The 16,253-nt window shown below is 39.6% G+C and overlaps 1 protein-coding gene across 16 annotated transcripts in view; it reads left to right on the plus strand.

The window, feature by feature from the left end:
- The first annotated feature begins 2,183 nt into the window (after nt 1–2,183).
- Nucleotides 2,184–16,253, plus strand: part of PCM1 (pericentriolar material 1) — a 46,681-nt gene continuing 32,611 nt past the window's right edge. For 4 of the 16 annotated variants that reach the window (XM_074588195.1, XM_074588210.1, XM_074588206.1 and 1 more), the window contains exons 1-8: nt 2,184–2,483; nt 6,659–6,790; nt 7,417–7,662; nt 8,817–9,089; nt 9,643–9,813; nt 9,993–10,109; nt 13,506–13,683; nt 16,003–16,112. In XM_074588195.1, the coding sequence (XP_074444296.1) occupies nt 6,695–6,790; nt 7,417–7,662; nt 8,817–9,089; nt 9,643–9,813; nt 9,993–10,109; nt 13,506–13,683; nt 16,003–16,112 (1,191 nt within the window). In that variant the 5' untranslated portion in view covers nt 2,184–2,483; nt 6,659–6,694. Of the gene's footprint in view, nt 2,484–2,587; nt 2,937–6,658; nt 6,791–7,416; nt 7,663–8,816; nt 9,090–9,642; nt 9,814–9,992; nt 10,110–11,322; nt 11,512–13,505; nt 13,684–16,002; nt 16,113–16,253 lie in introns of those variants that run through there. The other 12 variants (XM_074588197.1, XM_074588208.1, XM_074588202.1 and 9 more) reach the window with 10 other exon arrangements.

Below are 16,253 nucleotides of genomic sequence, written 5' to 3' on the forward strand. Positions count from 1 at the left end.
CCTCTCTGGACAACCTGTTCCAGTCTCTCACCACCCTCATGGTGAAGAACTTCTTCCTAACGTCCAGTCTGAACCGACCCATCTCTAGTTTTAATCCATTCCCTCTAGTGCTACCATTACCCGACAGCCTAAAAAGTCCCTCCCCAGCTTTCTTGTAGGCCCCCTTAAGATACTGGTAGGCCACTATAAGGTCTCCTCAGAGCCTTCTTTTCTCCAGACTGAACAACTCCAACTCTCTCAGTCTGTCCTCATGGGAGAGGTGCTCCAGCCCTCTGATCATCCTCGTGGCCCGAGTTATGGATATACAGTTCATGTAGGCCATGGTAGAAATGGGAGAAACATGCTGCTGTAACAGGCACTCTTACGCTCACCTCTTTCACGCACTACATGTTGTCCAAAGCTATTCCTTTGAAACAGGGGCATCTGCTGGAGAAAACAATGATATTTTTATTGAAACATTTTTATTTCACAGGTTTTCGAATTCTTTAGTTCCTTTTCTGAATTACAGATAGATTCACGTGTCATTTATTTTTTGGTGCAGCAAAATACATTGGTATCAGTACTAATATGGCAGAGATGGGGGGTTACCTACATTACCATGTAGTACCAGTAGAGTGTTTCTCACCCAAGATGAATTGTGAGGCCTATGTGAATATTTAATGCTTCTGCTTTAGAAACTCAGTGTAATGGAAATGCTGAAAATGGTAATTCATTTTTCCCATCCTGACAATGAGGGGCAATCCCCTCAAATGAAAGAAATATAAATGCTATCAACTTTACTGAAACAAAAATCAAAAGTCCTGAGTGTACTGTGCAAGTCCAGCCCCCTGAGGGCTAACAACAAGAACTTCTGCTAAATACAAGTTTATCTGGCTGGAGTAAGCGGATGATTGCAGCATAACAGTAAAGCACAGGCCCTAAAGCAAGTAGCAAAACAGGAATAATGACGTTGCAGAAAAAAAAAGGAATAAAGGCAGAACATACTACACTGATTTCCACCTTTTCACCACTGCATTTTCGGCTGTGACTTCTTACAGGAGACCAAACACAGAGAGAAGCAGAGTCTGCAAGTCAATACTGCTCCAAATGAGGATGGGATCTGATCCTCGTCCATGGTTAGGGTTTTATGTGATTTGCCACGGTAATTTCAAGCACAAACACAGGTTGGGCGGAGAATGGGTTGAGAGCGGCCCTGAGGAGAAAGACTTGGGGGTGTTGGTGGATTAGAAGCTCAACGTGAGCCAGCAATGTGTGTTTGCAGCCCAGAAAACCAATTATATCCTAGGCTGCATCAAGAACAGCATGGCCAGCAGGTCGAGGGAGTGATTCTGCCCCTCTATGCTGCTGTGGTGAGATCCCACCTGCAGCGCTGCGTCCAGCTTTGGAGCCTCCAACATAAGGACATGGACCAACAGGGATCTGGAGCAGGTCCAGAGGAAGGCCACAAAGACGATGAGAGGGCTGGAGCCCCTCTGCTGTGAGGACAGGCTGAGAGAGTTGGGGTTGTTCAGCCTGGAGAAGGCTCCAGGGACACCTTATAGCCCCTTCCAGTACCTAAAGTGGGCCTACAGGAAAGTCGGAGAGGGCCTTTTCACAAGGCCACGTAGTGATAGGACAAGGTGTAACAGTTTTAAACTGAAAGAGGGGAACTTTTGCCTAGGTATCAGGAAGAAATTTTTCACTATAAGGGTGGTGAGACACTGGAACAGGCTGCCCAAAGAAGTTGTGGATGCCCTGTCCCTGAAGGTGTTCAAGGCCAGGTTGGACACGGCTTTAAGCAACCTGGTCTGGTGGGAGGTGTCCCTGCCCGTGCCAGGGGAGTGGAACTGGATGATCTTTAAGGTCCCTTCCAACCCAAACCATTCTATTGTTCTATGATTCTATTATTTACTAGTCTTCCATTCAGGTAACGTCATTTATAGAGTTCATCATCGTTTTCCTATTTCATTTTACCAGTAAAACGAGTCCGACGCCTCGCAACCCGCCTCAGGCCGCCGGGGGACGCGCGCGGATCCTGTCAGGGGGCGTGGGCGGTTCCCCGCTTGGAAAACTACCGTTCCCAGAAGGCCCTGCGCCCCTGCGGGCGGGCGTGGGCTCGCGCCTCGCGCAGTGCACTCTGGGATTTGGAGTTTCGGTCGCCCCCCTCGCCGAGACAGCGGCGCGCAGGGAAGCGCGGGAAGGGCCGGGGCGGGCGGCGCATGCGCAGCGCGGAAGGGCATGATGCGGACGGAGGTTACTAGGTAACGGTGTGTATCCGTCCGCTGGGGGCCGCCTCCCGCACCCCTCGGCGCAGTGGTGGCCAAGATGGCGGCGGCCGTTGAGGCAGTGCTGTGAGTCCCCCCCAGCCCCGTCCGCCAGCGCCCTTCCGCGGCCTTCAGCGAAGGCAGGCCGCTGCCGGAAGGCGAAGCCCTCGGCCGGGCGGCGAGGTAGTGAACGGCGGTGGAGGAGAAACCAGGCCTGGGTGGCCTCCCCTCCGCCGCGGGGTGAGCCGCCCTCTCCCCCCACAGCCTGCACTCGCGGGGAGGGAGAGGCCGGGCCCGGCCTTGGCGACCCTGTGGGCCCGTGTGGCTGGGCGGCCGGCCGCCGAGGAGAGGGGTGAGGGAGCGGCAGGCCCGGCCTCGCCTCGCCGTGTCAGCAGGGCGGGCGGGTGTCGGCCCCTCGCCCCGGGAAGGGCGCGTTACCCGCTCTCCAAGGAGACGCCGGCGGGGCTGTGGCAACGGCCGCCGTTTTGCCTGAGGCGCTTCGAGGAGAGCCCGCCTACCGCCATCCCTCCCCCTCCGATGCCCCGGGTTTTGGCGCCGGGAAGGAGCGGGCTTTCCGCCGCCTCCCCACCGGCTCCGGCCGCCTCAGGCAGCGGCTGGGCGGGCAGAGCCGCCGGGGGTCACCCGGTCCGCAGGCAGCGTCGGCGGCGGGGAGAGCCGCCCGGGAAGGGCTCGGTAGGCTGGTAGTGCAGGGGAGGTTTAGACTGGTTATTAGGGAGAAATTTCTTCACCCAAAGGGTTGTCAAGCATTGGAACGGGCTGCGCGGGGAAGGGGTGGAATCACCATTTCTGGAGGTATTTGAAAGACGTGTAGGTGTGGTGCTGAGGGACATGGTTTAATGATGGTTTTGGCTGTGTGAGGTTGATGGTTGGACTCGATCAAGGTCATTTCCAACCTAGACAGTTCTATGGTTCTATCGCGCCCTTGGTCCGGGTGTTTGAGTTTGCAGGTCTCCTGGCTCCTTGCTGGTGAGGGGGCTCTGGTGCAACGAGAGGACGTTTTCTGCTCCTGTGCAGTGATACTGTATGGTTGGCAATACTCTGCATAGGCATTTAATGAGCTAATGCTAAGTTAATGCTCAGTGAGGAGCGCATGTCTTCAAAAGCTAGACTTAAAGAAAAGTTTGATCCCATTTTCAGTCTTTACAGCTTTATGGTGGCTTTCTACAACTTTTTGTTTTCCATTTAATTTGTAGTTTTCAAAAATTTCTATGTGCAATGTTAAGTGCTCTACAGAGCTCTTGCAGTTCACGTGAATGCTATAGGGAAACAATGCGAAAACCAACTCTGCTGTTAAAAATAAGCTGTTTAAAATATGTGTCTTTGATTGTTAGCATGTTTTGTAGTGATACTTTTGAGCAATTTGCGTATTGCTGTTACGTGTACAAAATGTGTTTTGACTACAATCTTACATGTTTTGACTGTAATCTTACATGTTAAGATTAGTTATTATTTCTGTAGAAAATATACTTGAAAGTCTTTTTTTTTTTTTTTTCCAAGTCCCTAGTAAATGTAAGGCAGTGTGCACATGCTTGAATAGAGTTTATATACAGATTCTATAATGTGCAGGAAACTGAGATTGGTAATGGGTTGCTAGATGCAGAAATAGCATACAGAGAGGATACCAAAGCTTTTATAAGAGGATTTCTTCTGGAAATAGTTGGTAAATGCAAAGTAAGAAAAAATACTAATTAATGAAATGTGTGTGGGGAGGTGAAAAGCATAGCTTCATATGGGAGTTTCATCTCTAAGAAAAAAGCTAGCTGAACCTCTTTGTGTTTTTAACTGAGTTGAAGGGGTAAAATATCAGCATAGCTCTGTGATCTTAAACTCACTTGAATATAACTCATTTGGAAATATCACAGACTATAGTATGAAAGTTTAGAGACTTGCTCTCTGGGAAGGGCATAGTTCTGTTAGAACACTTGAAAATCCGCTTGCTGGAAGTGATCAGGATATTGTTATTTTTGAGCTGTATTTAGTAGGGTGCATTGGCATATGCCTAGTGTCCTTGTTTGACAAGGACATATTATTCAGAATATTCTATCTGTGGCCATGAATTTACTTCAGAGATAATCAGAGATTCTTACAGCAAAGATAGTTGAAGATAACTATTAACATTTATTTAATTTAAAACTTTCACAAAAGCTGTTTCTATTATGTAAAGAGAAATATCGCCACTTCTTCTTGTTACAGTGGAGGGTAGGGAAAAACTTCTTTTGCTATGGTTTTTGTAGAATTATATAACATGATGATGAGGAAACAGCTTACTGAATTGGACTATAAACCCAGATGGCCTCTAATCTTGTCAAGATGAACTCATTATGCTTAGTGGCATAGGTCAGGATAGAGTACCAGTTAAAATGTTGGGTCTTGCACATCTACAAAGCAGAACAGTTTATCTGTAAATGAAGAAAGTTCTTACAAAACATAGCTGTTTTCTAAAATAAGCTAAACTGATAACTATGTATTTGTTTTGAATGCTTGTCAAATTTACCTTGAGTTGGCAGGAGAGCTTCCCTGCGAACTTGTCATGGGATGCTTCTGCTTTTACAAGAAAACAAAACGTGAAATGGCATTGTGTTCTTATTTTCTAAATAAATCTGACAGTTCACCTGAGTGAAAGTTGCATAGAAGGTGTGGTTTTACAGTTGATCTGGCTGGTTTTGCTCCTCCTGATGACATGGCTTTTATTTGCCTTCCTTGAGCCTACAGATAATTCTTATATAGTCATAAGTTTAGCCAGATCAGGGAGCTTATCCAATTGAGAACTCATCTGTGTTTTTTTTAATTTCGGTTTTGTTTGTTGGCTAGCTAGTTTGTAGGTGGTGCCCTTCGATTGCACAGTCTAGTAGACACTTCTGTTGCGACGAAGGAGAGAGAATGAATAAATCTGTAAGGACAGTAGTGCACAGATCTGCTGGTTCCCAAAGTAGCAGACGCTTAATTGTACCTGTGTTATGATGCTGATTGTGAGATGCACAAGCTGAATTACTCCTAACTGTGTTAGCGTGACTTAGGTTGGCACACAGCTGAGTGGAAATGTGGTTATGGTACAGTGAGCATACCCAGTAGATCCCATTTCCTTAATGGTATAGTAATAGACTGTGTTTGCATAAAAGCACTGCCTTGTGCAAGAGCACCTTCTGAGAGGGCTGTACTGTGTGATTTTGATTGAATGCTGTACCTAAGCAAGATAGGTGTAGTAGTAAAGCTTTTAAACTTAGTTCAGGATTTATTTTTTCTTTTCCTGGAAGTGATTATAAAAAGAAACCACCTTAGATAACTTCTTAATCTTGAGTTTTAGGTGACTTCTTCACTTGCACTGTGTGACATCTTAGTATGAAATTTAATAGTAGATAGGTTGCAATAAAATCTTTAAAAATAAATGGTCTTTTAAATTTTTTTTTTGCACTTAAAGCTAGGATCATGTCCTAACATAGCAGTTAAAAATAACTGGAAAATTTAATTCTCTGCAAGACTGTTTTTCTTCTACGTCTGTAATGGAACTTCATAGCTGTTATAAAAAAAAGTTTGTAGCTTGTGTGGTGGAACTCTGCCAGCAGCACTTAGGCTACACAATTTTTGTTGCAGCCTGAGAGTATACACAGTTATGTATTCTTCATCTTTTTCAACAGACTAATCTAATTTTACTGCTATAAAGGAATACTTTGTTTCCAATCTTTCGGCTTTAACAACTTGTATTACTAATGTCAAACTACAAGTGAAAGTGAAGACTTTTAAGATGTAGATTGCTTTATATTGCACAGAATGTCACTATTAGAGAGCAGCAAAGCTCCAGGAAACTCAAATTATTTTGTTTGGTTTTGCTAGATAGTATAATGTAAGTGGCATGGCATTCACTACTTAAATAACTTAACCTGTAGTAAAGAAAGTAAAAATCCTTTAATTGATGTCTGTTTTCTGTGCCTTCAGTGCTCTGTTGTTGGCATCTTAGTATTGAAATAAATGCGAAAGTTTGACATAGTAGGTCTCCGAAGTCACTTACTGTATTGAATGGACATCACCCTGGACCTGAAAGTGCAGGCTTTATGAATCACAAAGCAGTCTTTCCAAGTACTAGATAGTGTATTGTAAAATGAGGAAAATCGAGAGCCTTAAAAAAAATGTATAATTCTTTACTTTCTAAGAGCAGGGATTAAAAAAAAAAGAGGTAAAAAAACCCAAACCAAACCCACGTGTTTAATTTTTAATGCCAGTATCTGTGTTCTTCTCACTGTTACATTTTTAGTAACATGGTTTAGTAAGCAGGGGTTTTAGTTTCCTAGAACAGCCTTGTGCTTGCATTGTATAACGAATACGTAGTTGCGATCTCAGATTATGAATCTTTAAAATATTCTGCATAAACTGATTTTAATACAGCACATTTCTTTCAGCTGTTTCTTTTAGATTCTTTTTATTGATTGCTTGTCATGGCAACAGGAGGTGGTCCCTTTGAAGAAGGCATGAATGATCAGGACTTGCCTAGCTGGAGCAATGAGAGCCTTGATGACCGGCTGAACAACACGGTATAATTTATTTTATCTTTCAGTTGCCATTTTATGCTGTAGATTAAAATTACCAGGTAGATCTTGTTAGTGGCAGGTAACAATGCAAAACCCTAAGCCTTGTCAGTACACCTTTACAGGTAAGTATCTGCAAAACCAACAAATATAACCAACAAAACCAAAAATAATTGAGGTAGATGTAAGCAAGCAATGAGTGTAATTCAGAGGTTGTGGTCTGTAGATGTACTTATGGGAGGTGTTTTGTGTAAATAATGTAGCTAGGCACAAAAGCATTGTAGGTTTCATGACAGTGAAAACTCTTTAACTTTAAAAGTTCTAAACTGCTGAAGAGTCTTCAGCCAAGAAGAAAAATACAATTTAATTTCAGTTGAAGTTAATGTAATGCGTAGTAGGATGAAATGGGTTTAAAATTTCCTAACAAGCTATTTTTAATTCATGCAGTGGAGAAAATTATATTTTGTGATGTGATGTTTGCTCTAGAAAACTTGGTGCCTATTTTGATATCACTTTTTATTTTTACTTCTAAAATGAAAGTAAACTCTCTTTCACTGAATTAAAACATTTAGTTTTTATCTATTGGAATAACAGATATGATCTTTTTGTCCTTCCCTGTTCTTCCCCTTAAGGACTGGGGAAGTCAACAGAAGAAAGCAAACAGATCTTCAGAAAAAAACAAGAAAAAGCTTGGTGGGGAAGCTGAAACGAGGCTGACTAATGATATATCTCCAGAATCCTCACCTGGAATGGGACGGCGGAAGACCAGAACTCCTCATAGTTTTCCTCATGCTCGATACATGACCCAGATGTCTGTTCCAGAGCAGGCTGAACTAGAAAGGCTTAAGCAAAGAATAAACTTCAGTGATCTGGATCAGGTTTGTGTGAATACTAGGTCCCACTGTAAATGTGACTAGAAAATTTATTCAGCTATCTCTTAATAATTTGACAGATGAATAAAGAAAGCTTTCATAAGTGATTAAGGTAAAAAAAACCAACAACTTACAGGCACCATGGGCGACAAATCAAAATTCTGGTCTTGACCTTGAGGAGATTATGGGAAGTTCAGCACTGTGGCTTTCCTATGCTTGAGAGTATGCTAGCTGTCTTCGCTTTATTCCTCTTAATCTTTAACAAATTCCTGTGTCCTCAGATTAGTATTTCTTACTCGTCATACTTGTCTGCCACTGGAAAATATCTGTTACCTTATTTTGAAAGCCTGTTCTTGAAGTGCCACTCTGTTTCTGAACACTGTTATCCTTGTGCGTTAAACAGAAGAGTAGCATTAAAAACTGCTCCTCAGTAGAGTGTACTGAAATGTGTGGCATGAATTCTTGAGCCATAACTGTTTCTTTGGGAATACGGCACGCTCATCCTTCCCTTGTCCAAAACAATCAAAAGTATGAGGGGTTAATTCTTTGGTAACAAAGCATATATTTGTGCTAACAGTTTCAGAATAGAGCCTTGTTAATCTTTGCCAGAGTTTGTTGTTAACTTGTTTGGGCTGTGAAGATTCTTTCAAATGTGATTCATGGCTTTGACTTGGAATATAAAGACTGGGCATAACTTCCTCCGTAGATGTACATTACAGCAACAAGTTGCTATTCATAATGTTCTAAAGGAAAGCTGAAGTTAACAAGGTATCATATTCTGCAAGTGATTATGTTGCTGCAAGTTGTTATTCTCTCAAATGTACCTGGAGAAGTAGGATGCCTTTCACTGTACTAAAAGTGGATGCCACCGTAGTAAAAGTGAAAAGGATGAGGAACTAAGCTCTGAGGAACTGCAGAACCCTTTTGCTTCCCAGCTGTTCTGGGAGGGTGGGTTGCTTTTTGAAAACTGTATGGCAAAAATTGCCGGCACTGTCTTTAGCTTTTGGCTAGTCAGTGACTAATACGATAAATTTAAAATCAGTCTAATAATACTGCAGAACTGGTAATCCAAGCAGTGAAACTAATCAGTGTTGAGAATATATTGGAGAGGGGAAAAAGAAAAGCAATTGTTCTTTTTTTTTTTGTTTGTTTGTTTATAGAGAAGCATTGGAAGCGATTCTCAAGGCAGGGCAACGGCTGCTAACAACAAACGACAACTTAATGAAAACAAAAAACCGTTCAACTTCCTGTCACTGCAGATAAACACTAACAAAAGCAAAGATCCTGCCTCAGGTTCCCAAAAAAAGGAAAGTGGAGTATCAGTGCAATGTAAAGAGTTGTTTGGAGCTGCTCTGAGCAAGGATTTCTTGCAAAATTGTCAAGTCTCTGCTCAAGAAGATGGAAGGAGAGAACCAGCTATGGATAGTAGCCAGGTATTTACATAGCCTATAAAGTCTACAGAATATTGACTCTTGGAAGGGTTTTAATTACCTTGTGACTTTTCAGTGCATCTTTCTAAATTTCTGAGTAGTATAATTGTTAAATCTTTATTTGAAATGCTTATCCTCCCACTGTTCTAAAAGGCAACTTGAGGAAAATGTGAAGCCAAACTTAATCATGTATTGTTCTTTAGAAATCTGCTTATTGGTAACAGAAGCAGTATTAATTTTCAACTTGGAGGTTGGTTCACTTTTATACGGTTCCAGAAAATACTCTCACAGTTTAATATTTTCGTATGTTAATGATCTCGGTTCTGTTTTAGCCTATGTTGACAAGAAGCCCTGTGCTTCAGCCTTGCAAATTCATGCATGCATAAATCTATCCTTATAAAAGCTCTTAACCACTTGTAGAAGTGTGCTTATAGGATTGAAAGTACTAGTATGTCCCTCTTGAATTACTGCTTTGCTGTTGCTGTCACCATGTCTTGTGCATTAAATACATTAAAGCTGTAGCTGAATGCATTCAGTAATTTCAGTGTCTTTACAGATTGTGAGCAGACTAGTTCAGATTCGCGACTATATTGCTAAGGCCAGCTCCATGCGGGATGATCTTGTAGAGAAAAATGAAAGATCGGCCAATGTTGAGCGTTTATCACACCTTATAGATCACCTTAAAGAGCAGGAGAAATCCTATCTGAAATTTTTGCAAAAGATGCTTGTAAGTTTGAGAACATAATATATTTGTTTCTGCACTGTAAGCTTTTTTAGGAGTTGACCATTGATGTTTTGATGGTGCTACTGGGGGTGTTCGTTTTGTTTGATATGTAGTACCTTCCATAGTTCATTTTTACTGCCCCCTTTATATAGCTTTTGATTTATGCCAATGAAATATTTCAGGCTAGAGAAAATGAGGAGGAGGATGTTCGGACTATAGATTCAGCTGTGGGATCTGGTTCTGTAGGTGAGAGCACATCGCTAAACATTGATGTGCAGTCTGAGGCTTCAGATACCACGGTAAGCTGCCTTTTAGTAATTAAGGTGCTAGAAATGAAGTCTTTGTTTTGTTTTGGTTTTGTCCTGATTGTTGTGATAGTGCCATAATCTGCACTTCAATTAAAAAATAGTGAATCTCCAAACACTCTGTTCAGGAGGTGTTTACACGTGTGGATTATTATTTTTTTATATGGGGAAAAAATTAATGATTCTGTCACAACAAGATATCTTGATTAGTTTTTAAAAAAATCTTTAGTCTTTCTTTGAAGTAGGATGAAATGTTAAATGTTTGCTTTGGCAGAGCATGCACTGTATTGATGTAGGAAGGAATAGTTTTCTATACAATTTTTCATCTCAAAGTTTGTTTCTGTTAGCGGGGAAAACTTGCTGGTGTTGGGTGAGGAGAGTGTTAGAGATGAATCGTTAGTGGGCCATTGCCCAAGCGTCTTTCTAGTGATATGATAGCACTGACCTAACACAGAAGTTTCTCTCCTTTTTTGGAGAGATGAGCACCTTTTAGAAAATGTGTTCTGAATTTAGTTCTGAGATACACAGACAGTCTTCCTTTTATAAATAGAAAGCTTTTATATTAGCATGGTAATTCTTGTAGTAGATACAAAAGCATTTTAATAACAACTTATGTTTTACATCTTCCAATACTAATATACTGAGAAAAGGTACTAGAGAGCTGGTACTCCTTTAGGCAGTTAGTACTCTGAATGTTGTACAGATGAGGAGAATTTACATGCTTGGAAGTAAAACAGCAGTTAAAATATTAAGAAGTTCTTGTAATTATTTTTAGCTTTGTAAGAACTTCTTCTATCCCTGTAAAGAAATAATATGTTAGATGTGGAAGATGTACTTTTTAACTTTAAAAAAAAAATTTGAAAAACACAGGAAAAAAAAAAGTAGTTTTTACATAGTATGCCTGTAAACTTGTATTTTTCTTTATCTTCTTTGCAAAATGGGTTTTAGTTTTGATGTTTGGCTCTTCATTTTGCGTCTAATTTCTCTTAACATGCAGCTTATATATATTAACTGCAGAATGAATACTTGATTGCTATATGGGGACTTATTAAAATTCTAAGAATGACTAAAAATGTCTTTAGTAAATTTTATTTGATACTCCTTTTCGTTATTTGACAAGATACAAGTGGGTAGATTTGTAACTTAAAAATGCATGCTAAGTTGGAGCACGTGTTCAAAATCTAACATACTAAACTATTTAATAAAGGAGGTATCTTTTAGTTTGAGCATTCGGCCCCGCATTGAGGACAAACTAGGGAATTCAGCTTCACAAGAACAGGTTACAGACACTGATGTTACAGCAAGCCCTAAAGGGAAAAGTGACAGAGCTGCTGTGAATGACAGGGAAATCTGGCCTTGTAGGATTAATAGCCAAGAACATGGATTGACTTCAAAGGTACACTTCAAAATATTATTTTAGACTCAAATAGGCTGATTTTGTTTTCTTTTTTTTTTTTTTCCTCCTGTTAACTGCTTCAAATATATTTGTTACAGTGAATGTTCCTATTTGGCCTGCTTGTCTGTGTCCAGCTGTCTTTTTGTTGAATCAATCTTCTTTGCCTAGAGGTTTTTTTTTATATAATTGAAATAGAGATGTTTGACAACTTTCTCTTCTGAAGTGTCAACATTGACAGAGAAAGTACTTCATGTAACTCTGTACAGCAGCTGTTCTGATTTTATGTAGGTGATCCTTCCAGTTTTGCTGTTCTCTTTCTGGGAAAACATTGTAAATGTGACTTTCAGACATTTGTCATGTTCACATTGATGGTCTGCCAGGGCAAATTTAAGCTAATAGCATGTAGAGAAAATAAATCAAAGAATAGTAGCCTTAACTTGTTCCACAAATGTTTTTGTATAGCTGTTATATAAGGATTTGGTTGGAACAGGAAAGACTAAGGGGCTTGAAGTCTAAAACTTCTTTTGTTATCTGTTAGCAGCTTTTCTATGGCTTTGTCTCTAATTTAAAAAAAAAAAAAGAAAAAAAAAAAGTCTGAAGTTTGATTTTTTTTTTCCATAAAATTATTATTTTCTGTAAAATAAAAGGCTTAAATGTTTTGTCAAGCTTATTAGTCTAAATGTAGAACTAAGCTTGAAAAATTTGTTGTATGATTTTAATGAACTCGAGCAAATCTGATACTTTAGATAAAGCTTGCATTACTTAATGGGAAAGTGAGAATAAGACACACACCCCTTTTTCCCTTTCTTCCCTTTGTTCCTTCCTGCGTTAATTTCATTGTGTGCTCTATTCTGCTTCTACACTATATATAAAAGATGAAAATTTAAGAGAAATGATCAGTGCCAGTTGCAGTATGTGTTTTAGTGACACTTTGAGAAGTTTAGAATTCTGGGTCTGTTCTCCTTTCACTGCTGGAAAGTCCCTGGTACCCAGAACTAGTTCATAAGATGCCTGTTTCTATTCTGACATTTGGTGCGGAATTTTTGGACTGAGAGAATTTTGTACTTCAGGAACTCAGCAGTATGTGAAGAGAAGATGATGCTTTTTAAGTTAGTAATGTTCTTGTAAATAATTGTCAACTCCTAAGAAAAAGGAGGCAAATTTTTCCATGGTTTCATCTGCATAGCGTGATAATCCAACTTCAAACAGGATCAGGATCTTAATTGGATGTCTCATTAAAATACTTAATTTGCTAACAATCTTCAAATAAAAGTTCTGAGGCAAATCTCCAGCTTTTAATTAGCATAGGATGAGGAAAATAACTTAGGTTTAATATATATTTTAACTGCTCAACATGCTTTCATTCATTCAGATTTAATTCCATGTGTTTGAAAATATGGTATAGAGGGGGTTCTATGCATGGTTTTGTTTTGAAATCGGTTTACCTAAATCTGGTCTATTCTAGTATCTATGGCATAAATATAGCCTACAAAACTAAACATATATCACTAAACATATTTGTTAGAGAAGAATAACTGCCCAAAATGCTCTGCTGAAAATTTAGAGATTTTAGGCCAGTAAATCAAACTAGATCTTGTATTATACGTAGCTCCATGATACTGTGGCTTATCTTGCTTAGCTTTACCAGTCCGATAGCTTAATGCACTCTTCTATGAATTTATGAATCAAAGGACAGAGGGATGCTTACATGTTAGTCTTTGGGACGTGTTAGGGCAGCTGACTGGATTTTTAAAGAGAATTTAACCCCCAGGAGCGGTAAGCATGTCTTGGTGGTACAGTTTCTCCCTATCGGATGTCTAAAATTTTCAGACTGAAAAGGACTACCAGAAAGGTGAAGCTGTTTCTTTTTCACCTTTTTAGACTAACTAGGCTGTTTGAGTCTATTATAAAGTCCTGCTTGTTTTGACACTTCTGTCACTAGTACTCAACAAATAAATTGTCCTGATTATGGTAATGTTCTTCATATCTTGCAGGCCAGAGATCCGCAACAGGAAGCTAAAGAGGAGTTGGAGAACTTGAAGAAGCAGCATGATTTGTTGAAAAGGATGCTACAACAGCAGGAGCAATTAAAGGCTCTTCAAGGAAGACAGGCAGCTCTTCTTGCTTTGCAGCATAAAGCAGAGCAAGCAATTGCTGTCATGGATGATTCTGGTATGTGGAATGACTGTCTCTTCAATAGCATGTTAGTGTGCTGATTGAATTATTAAAGCTGGAATTGTGGAATACACATTAAAAAGTCTTTCTTAAAAAAATATATGCAAGGCTTGTATTTCTGAAAAGAGTTGACAGTATAACATTGTAAAATGGTGTGTCAGTTAAAAACCACACAGCTGATTTCTGTGGCTTACTTTTAAAATCCTGAAATTGTGGATTTTTCTTCTAAAAATTGGTCTACCGCATCAGGTCAGGAGTCTGCCTTTCCTCTCCATCACTGTACCAGGCCTTTAAAGGAAAGAGTCGGAGTTGGGGGATACAGTGTTCTCTCCCTTTCTGCGACCTTCTGGCTATAGGCAGTTGTTAGTGTGAGTTTTTGTGTGCTTTTTTCATGGGATTCTTTTGGTTTTTTTGGTAGCTGGTTGCTTGACAGTTTAATAGCCACTGTTAGACTAATGGTCTATCCAATAAAAGAAAGGAGGAGGCTGCTAAAGCAGTTACATAACTAAATATGAAAGTAAAACTCTTAAAATTCAATGGCATGTAAATTAGGGGCATGACTCTGATAACAGAACACCACCATTATGTGTTAACCTTCAGTTTAAAAGCATTCTTCTAATTTGTTTTCATATATTCCCAACATTTCAAAAATTACTTCTGCGACAGAGACTTCTTTTTGATAATCTGCGTAAAGGTTGTCAGCAGAGTTGTTTTCCCAAGAGTCCAGTCTTAAAAGGGATTCAGTTGTCCTTGATTTGTGCACTTTTGACATCTGAACTATCCTTTTTTTGTTGGAAACTCATCCTGACCTCCACCCCTCCCTAAATTCTGTTCAGTTTTCTTTGGAAACGGGATACAGTTACGTGTGCAGTCGTAGGGAATGACACTTTTGCACTGAACAAGTTCAGATTCAGTCTGCATTACCATTTCATGACTCTTCCCCATAAGAGTTGCCATTAGGCTTGATTAGAGAGTATATGGGATAGCATTTCTTATTACAGTTAACTTTTGTATTTAAAACAGCTTCATTTGTAGAAATATAAGCATTGGTTTCTACATTTTACAAAAAGTCTCATTTTAGGGTTTCTTGCTCTGATGAGCTCCTCTTTCTGCTTTTTCTTCTGTCTTCGATTAGATAGACTGTATGAAAGAAGATGGAACTAGTTAAGAAAAATGGAGTTTAGTGTAGAAAGAGAAGCAGAGAAGTTGGTAGGTAGAGAGCTTCTAGAAAGATACCACAGGAGCAAAACAAGCCAGTGCCTTCAAAAGGTGTTTCCTTGTTTCTCAAATGGTTTTCAGTAACTGCTTTTCTCCTATCTGCTCAGCAGCGGTAGACCTGTCATAGAATCTGCTTTCTCTTCTTTCTTCAAATACACAAAACTCCATCTTGGAGAGGAGTGTGTAGATGAAATGGGTAGAAAACAGAATTACATATGATAAATTAGAACTAATTTGTGGGGTTTTTTAATTCTTTGGTGGTGTTTTTGTTTGTTTCATATTTCTACTTATGTCGCTCCTAATAACAGTTTCTTACTGCTCTTTGTGTTGACTTACTTAAGGATGTAGTATGTACCAAAGATTCAAATCCAACATAGGGCAAAATAAGTGTTTTAAATTTGAAAATAGTAAAACTTACTGTGAGTGAATAGGTAACAAAGTCATAATCTGTGGGGAAAATAAATAATATTTGTGCTTGATTTTTCTTATGAAGTGTTGGTTCTTTGTGGAAAAATAAAGTTATTTGAATCTCTCAACTGCCAGTTCCATATCTTAATACTGTTTGAGTTTTCAGGGTGAGAAAAAAGCTTTCTTTTTAATGTATTCCTCTCGTAAAACTTTTTCAATGACAAACCCCCAAGACTGCAGCTGTAAAGATTAAGACTTATACCAAGATGAAAACTTGCTGTCCTGTTAGTTTGTTATTTTAAGGAAGTAAAATCACGTGCAGTGTTGTTGGTCTGGCTGTACTAAGTAGTAACAATTCTGGTTTTAATAAGAAAAATGTTTCCATCAACCCTAGACAACTTGGTTGTTTTCATTTTGCTCTGACCTTTTTAGCAAAACACAGAATGGACTTAAAAGTCCTTTTGTATGGTTCTTCACAAGGGAGCTTTGAGTTGGCTTGGTAGCATTTCCGTAATGGAAATAATCTTTCAAGTGTAAAGTTGGTGGGAAGGACACAACATTAAAAATAATTGCTGTATTTGGAGAGCTGCAGTATATTGACGTTCTTGTTAAACTAGAAATTTTCATCAAATAGCCTTTATTTCATTGCTGTGTAAAAGTTTACATTTTTTCCTCCTCCTGCATGCCCAGTTGTAACAGAGACTACAGGTAGTGTTTCAGGAGTAAGCCTTACATCAGAACTGAATGAAGAACTGAATGACTTAATTCAGCGCTTTCATAACCAGCTTCATGATTCTCAGGTCAGTCCTTGGGTTGGACTGTATAAGTTTTGCCATTGTCTGTTTTTCATATTCTTTTGAACAGTGCAGTTAAACGTTTGTCTTGCTTGTTTGTGTGGGTTTGACAGTGGAGTAGTTAGGGTTCTCCCAAACTTGAAAGCT

This window comes from Larus michahellis, chromosome 5 (assembly GCF_964199755.1).
Source record: "Larus michahellis chromosome 5, bLarMic1.1, whole genome shotgun sequence".
Classification (NCBI taxonomy): domain Eukaryota; kingdom Metazoa; phylum Chordata; class Aves; order Charadriiformes; family Laridae; genus Larus; species Larus michahellis.